Genomic DNA, 6,128 nt, shown 5'->3' on the forward strand with positions numbered 1-6,128 from the left:
GCAAAGTAGAGGGGACATTATTTTATTCCTGAAAAATAACACATGGCAAACAGGAAGTCATAAAGATCGCAATTAAATTAATGTGATTAAGTTGCAGGAAACCTGATGAAAAAAAACCCACTGATGTGAAAATTGACCCGTCTTTGTAAAGAAGCTGTAACAGACGGGTTTTGATAAACTCCTTCTGGGTTTTGAACTTAGAAACCCCATTTCTTTCCCTTTTGACCGCGGTCGAATAGTATTAGAGTAATATAGAATTAGAAATAATAGAATAGATTGGAATCAAATATAATTGAATAGAATGTTAAAGAATTGGAATAGATTAGAATAGGATTGAAAGAACAGAATAGAACCAAGCCAAGCAGTCTCCCAAATATCAGTATGAACAGTGTAATTGCGATTCAGTATAAAGTTGATTATACTTATCATACAACAACACACACAGCCAGAAATATGAATAATAATCTCTGTTCATACCGTGATACAAAGGTCCCTTCCCTGTATATCCCTTGTAAATGTTAATGCTGACTTATCATTATCTCCTGTTTACATGTATTAAATATATGGTAATCATTGACCTTTCTTTCATTATGACGGTTCTATGGAAAAACATTGGCTATACATTATCTATTTAAATACCACTGCAATGTATAGGCTATCCACTGCGCATTATTAAAACTCATAACGCACTGATGCGCTTTGACACAGATTTGACACATTTAGACCATAGCCTACACTCTGTAAATTCAATCTATACATTTATTTATTGATCCATATTCTTTTGTTGCGGGTTTAAATTCCATCACTGACGTTCATTCTCTCAACAGAACTGAGATGTTGGGGGGGGGGGGGGGTTTCGGGTGGGTGGTGGAGGTGGTGGGTGGGTCCGTGAGCGGATGCTGCAGCTATAAGTCCCCCCTACATTTTGTACTCCACCCATAACCCTCAAAAAGTATTGGTGACGTATGCGCACAAGCACCTAGCAGAATGTGCGCGTCCGCGGGAGGGCCCGGTAGAAAATGGCGAGTCTGTGCAAAAGGCAGCAATGCACGATCGAGAGGCGCGGCTTTCGGCAGGAACTTGACTCGTGGCGACACAAACTCATTCACTGTGTAGGTAAGCTCGTTTCGCCTTGCATGGAGGTTCGGCTGGAGAGCCAGGGTGCGCATGGTTTGGGGAGAAAACACTTAAATGGCTTGGCTGTTGTGTCCTGGGGAAAAAACTGACGCTACTGCTGCGGTCCGCAAGCCAGGGTGCTGAGCGGAGCGAGCTGTCATTTTTTTGTTGCCTCGCGTCTCAACACCGTCCGCCTCCCCCGACCTGCACAAATATATAGTTAAAGTTTTTTAAAGCTTTGGATCTTATTGCCATGTGTTTCAGCGATATAGCCGTTATGTTGTTATTGTATGTGGATGTGATACGGGTGTTTTTCTCGGGTATTAGGGATTTGAAAGTGAGGAAACAATTTTAGTAATTTTTTGGGCTGTTTATTTATTGTAAGCAGGGCGTGTCACGTGTACAGATGGAATTGTAGCTCGGCAAATGAGAAAGGGTTTTCTGTGCCTGTGTGCGCGCTGCTCATTTTATTGTAGGCCTACTATATTATTGTTGGGGGAGGGCAGTGCGCGTTCCACCTTCAGAATTGAAGCCGGGATTCGTGTTGCGCGTTACCTTGTTGCCCTGGACGTCGGCACCAGGGAACGCGCATTGCTGCATTGGGGAAATGTCACAGAAAATTATTTTTGTATTTTAGGGAAGGTGGGGGATGACAAAGAAAATGACACTGCGTTTCATCTCGCTGGCCACGGTTGAAAACATGGACTGTTCTTGTTGTTGTAGTACTTGTTGAAATCATTCGTTACAATGTAACTGATGCTGTACAACTCTGCAGTTTAGATTTTGTTTTGTAGCAGTTTACAGCAAACGATTGTTTAGGGAAAATGTTTTTCTCATTAGGTATAGCTTGTTGTAATGTAAACCGATGCAGTGGACATTCCGTTGTTTTGGAAAGCTGCGTTATCCCACTCAATGCAATGTATTCTATTTTAATGTTTGATAATCGGTCCAACGTTTCTTCAATAGACTAACATTAATAGGCAACAGCATAATGACAGTATTTTAATATCAATATGGATCTTTTGGATTTCCCAATTTCCCCTCCCCCAATATTCTCTCGTTTCATTAGCTTTGTTTAATCCGGTTAAATCGGTAGATCCGGTGTTATTGTGAGATTATGATCAACTTCGTTCTGATCTTTAAAACTATAGGTTTCCTCGCTTTCAAAACCCAGTTTGTAGTCTCCCTTTTATCAGTAGCATATATCTATATATATCTATCTATCTATCTATATCGCTCTGCAACACTCCTGCCCTTGGCTGTATACTGTATCAGGTGTATAGACCTACCTACAGCTTGATCTTGTTCTGTGTGAAAGTCTTCCTGGCCCCTGCCCTGCTGCCTGGCTAACTGGACTGACCCGCGCCTTGACGACTGTTTAACTGGACTGACCCGCGCCTTGACGACCGTTTAACTGGACTGACCCGCGCCTTGACGACCGTTTCACTGGACTGACCCGCGCCTTGACGACCGTTTCACTGGACTGACCCGCGCCTTGACGACCGTTTCACTGGACTGACCCGCGCCTTGACGACCGTTTCACTGGACTGACCCGCGCCTTGACGACCGTTTCACTGGACTGACCCGCGCCTTGACGACCGTTTCACTGGACTGACCCGCGCCTTGACGACCGTTTAACTGGACTGACCCGCGCCTTGACGACCGTTTAACTGGACTGACCCGCGCCTTGACGACCGTTTCGCTGGACTGACCCGTGCCTTGACGACCGTTTAACTGGACTGACCCGTGCCTTGACGACCGTTTAACTGGACTGACCCGTGCCTTGACGACCGTTTAACTGGTCTGACCCGCGCCTTGACGACCGTTTAACTGGACTGACCCGCGCCTTGACGACCGTTTAACTGGACTGACCCGCGCCTTGACGACCGTTTAACTGGACTGACCCGCGCCTTGACGACCGTTTAACTGGACTGACCCGCGCCTTGACGACCGTTTAACTGGACTGACCCGCGCCTTGACGACCGTTTAACTGGACTGACCCGCGCCTTGACGACCGTTTAACTGGACTGACCCCCGCCTTGACGACCCTTTAACTGGACTGACCCGCGCCTTGACGACCGTTTAACTGGACTGACCCCGGCCTTGACGACCTTATAACTGGACTGACCCGCGCCTTGACGACCGTTTAACTGGACTGACCCCCGCCTTGACGACCGTTTAACTGGACTGACCCGCGCCTTGACGACCGTTTAACTGGACTGACCCGCGCCTTGACGACCGTTTAACTGGACTGACCCGCGCCTTGACGACCGTTTAACTGGACTGACCCGCGCCTTGACGACCGTTTAACTGGACTGACCCGCGCCTTGACGACCGTTTAACTGGACTGACCCGCGCCTTGACGACCGTTTAACTGGACTGACCCGCGCCTTGACGACCGTTTAACTGGACTGACCCGCGCCTTGACGACTGTTTCATCTCCATTTAGGATCTTTTTCCCAAAATAGTAATAGAGCCAGTAGGTTCCATCAAAAGCCAAATCTAGAGACATTTTCTCTTGCCGGCTCACTTGAGAAACAAGAACAAACGTTTATTTTCAACTTCAGAGTTGGGCCTAAGTGTTTTATTATCTCCTTTCCAAACAGTAGTTTAACATTTCAACGTGGACATTTAACCACGTCTGCTTCTGTCACAGCAGACATGTTCTTCAGGGATGTCCGTCAGCGTACCTATTGAGGCTTTCTATCGTGTTGTTGCATGTCAATAAACTCACTGGACTGTTTTTAGGAGGTTGGATTGGGTGTAGTGATCTGTATCCCACATAGCCCTGTATGTAATGTAGGTTTCATGCAGTATGTTCAATATCAGCCTCCCACCACGTTTCCATGGTGAATCTAACTGTATGCATATTCGCCTTAGGGCTTATTGATGTCAGTGAACAGCATAGGCCTTCTGTATCCTAGAGCACAAAGGTTGATGTTATTAGCTGCTGTGCCTTTTTTCTGCCCCACTGTAATTGATTTGGCACATATGTAATAGTGTCTATATAACTGCTTGGCTGAGAAAGGGAGAGACTTGGACACTTAAAGACTTCATAGATAATGGGGATTTTTGTACAGTTGGTCAGAGGAACACATTTTGTCTCTAACACTTTAAAATCCATCTCTGTCTGTCTCTCTCTCTCTCTTTCCCTTTCCATCCCTCAGTGTTTCTCTCCCTCCATCCCTCTCTCTAGTTTCCAGATATCTGGTCATTCAGTATCACAGATGGGTTCCCCAGAGATTTGCCTCCTACTTTCTCATCTAGTTAATTCTCTCGTGGGGGTTTTGAAAAACATGTGTTGTCATTTATCAGGTGTACCTCGCCCTGCAGTCTGCCTCCACTAACCCTAACACACACACACACACACACACACACACACACACACACACACACACACACACACACACACACACACACACACACACACACACAGAAGGGTTATATACATGCAGGGTTAAGTTGAGAACAGACTGTACAGAGTTTAGATGTAGGGATTTAAAGGACTATAGACACACACACGCACACAGACTGCTGAGATCGATAAGCACAATGTGTGTGTGTCTGAGGTGCCATGTGTAGCTACTAGCTAAAACCTGCCCTTTGACTGCACTGACTAGTAATCCCCTGTCCTTTCTGCAGAGACACTGAGCCTCTTCGCCCATCTGTGCTACACACACACACACACACACACACACACACACACACACACACACACACACACACACACACACACACACACACACACACACACACACACACTGCCTTAAACAAGAGCAAATCACATTTTAAATGTAATTTTTACTCACTTTTTTAAAACTCTAGACACTATTTAGGAAGATATTTTCCAAAGTTCTATTTGGAGAGTTGAGGCGCTGAAATGCTGTGCTGCTGTTAAGGTGTGTTAGCTCAGTAAAGCAGTACTAAAGGGTTTGACAAATATCATGTCATCAATGTGTTTGAACTTTGGGTTAAAAAGGCCAGTCTTCCTCTCCTCCCTGTTTCAGATCAAAGTCCTTTAAATCTCTAAATCTAAGCTACACTGTACAGTCTACTCAACTTAACCCTACTTTTATATAACCCTTCTCTCTGTGTGGTGTGGGGCAAGATAACAGCCTTACATAAGAAGCAGCCATTAAACAATCTGGTTGGGTAGGTTACAAGAGATCAGTATATGGGCCCATGTCGGTCTGTGCTTTCTTAATGTACTGTTAAAGAGAATTTGAACACAGACACGTTATGAGGATTGATGCAGCCGCACATGCCACTCATTTTTCTCTGGAAAAGAATGTTGACTTTTACACAGCTAGAAAAAATATTCAAATTCCACAAAGTTATTCAGTCATTTGTTGTTTTGTGTGAAAGGTGACATTTGAGCAAAAATGTAGTTTGTGTGTGTTTGACTAGCAGCGAAGAAGAGAGGGAATGGTTTTGGTTTGTTGTTTGACTAGCAGCGAAGAAGAGAGGGAATGGTTTTGGTTTGGTGTGTTTGACAAGCAGCGAGGAAGAGAGGGAATGGTTTTGGTTTGGTGTGTGTTTAGTTGTGGAATTAATATTTGAGTGTGTGTTTGAAGGAAGTGTGTGTATTTGAAGGAATGCTTGTGTGTGTGTCTAGCTGTGTATTAGATCAATATTGTAAACCTCAAAAAGGGCTACCAAGGGATGCATAAATCTGTAGCTTATTGGAGCGTGCTGTTCACCTCCCCTGCCGCTCCCCGCCTTTCATTTCAGAAAGCCCCTGTATGATTCTCCGACCAAAACAGCACATTACAGCACCACAGTCGGGGAACTAAACACCAGATACAAAACCATGACCAGATCTTAAAGTGTCTGTGTGTGTGTAGCTTTTTCAAATGTCCAAAATCAACGGCTGTTTCTAGTAGAGGTCGACCGACTATGGTTTTTCAACACCGATACCGATTATTGGAGGACCAAAATAAGCCGATACCGATTAATCGGACGATTTTGCTATGTATATATTTGTAATAATGAGAATTACAACAATACTGAAT

The 6,128-nt window shown here is 44.7% G+C and overlaps 1 protein-coding gene across 2 annotated transcripts in view; it reads left to right on the plus strand.

Moving 5' to 3' along the window:
* Positions 1 to 956: 956 nt before the first annotated feature.
* Positions 957 to 6,128, plus strand: part of lcor (ligand dependent nuclear receptor corepressor) — a 73,708-nt gene continuing 68,536 nt past the window's right edge. For both annotated transcript variants that reach the window (XM_071389671.1, XM_071389672.1), the window contains exon 1: positions 957 to 1,116. In XM_071389671.1, the coding sequence (XP_071245772.1) occupies positions 1,020 to 1,116 (97 nt within the window). In that variant the 5' untranslated portion in view covers positions 957 to 1,019. The remainder of the gene's footprint in view (positions 1,117 to 6,128) is intronic.

Source organism: Salvelinus alpinus, chromosome 2 (assembly GCF_045679555.1).
Source record: "Salvelinus alpinus chromosome 2, SLU_Salpinus.1, whole genome shotgun sequence".
Lineage (NCBI taxonomy): Eukaryota > Metazoa > Chordata > Actinopteri > Salmoniformes > Salmonidae > Salvelinus > Salvelinus alpinus.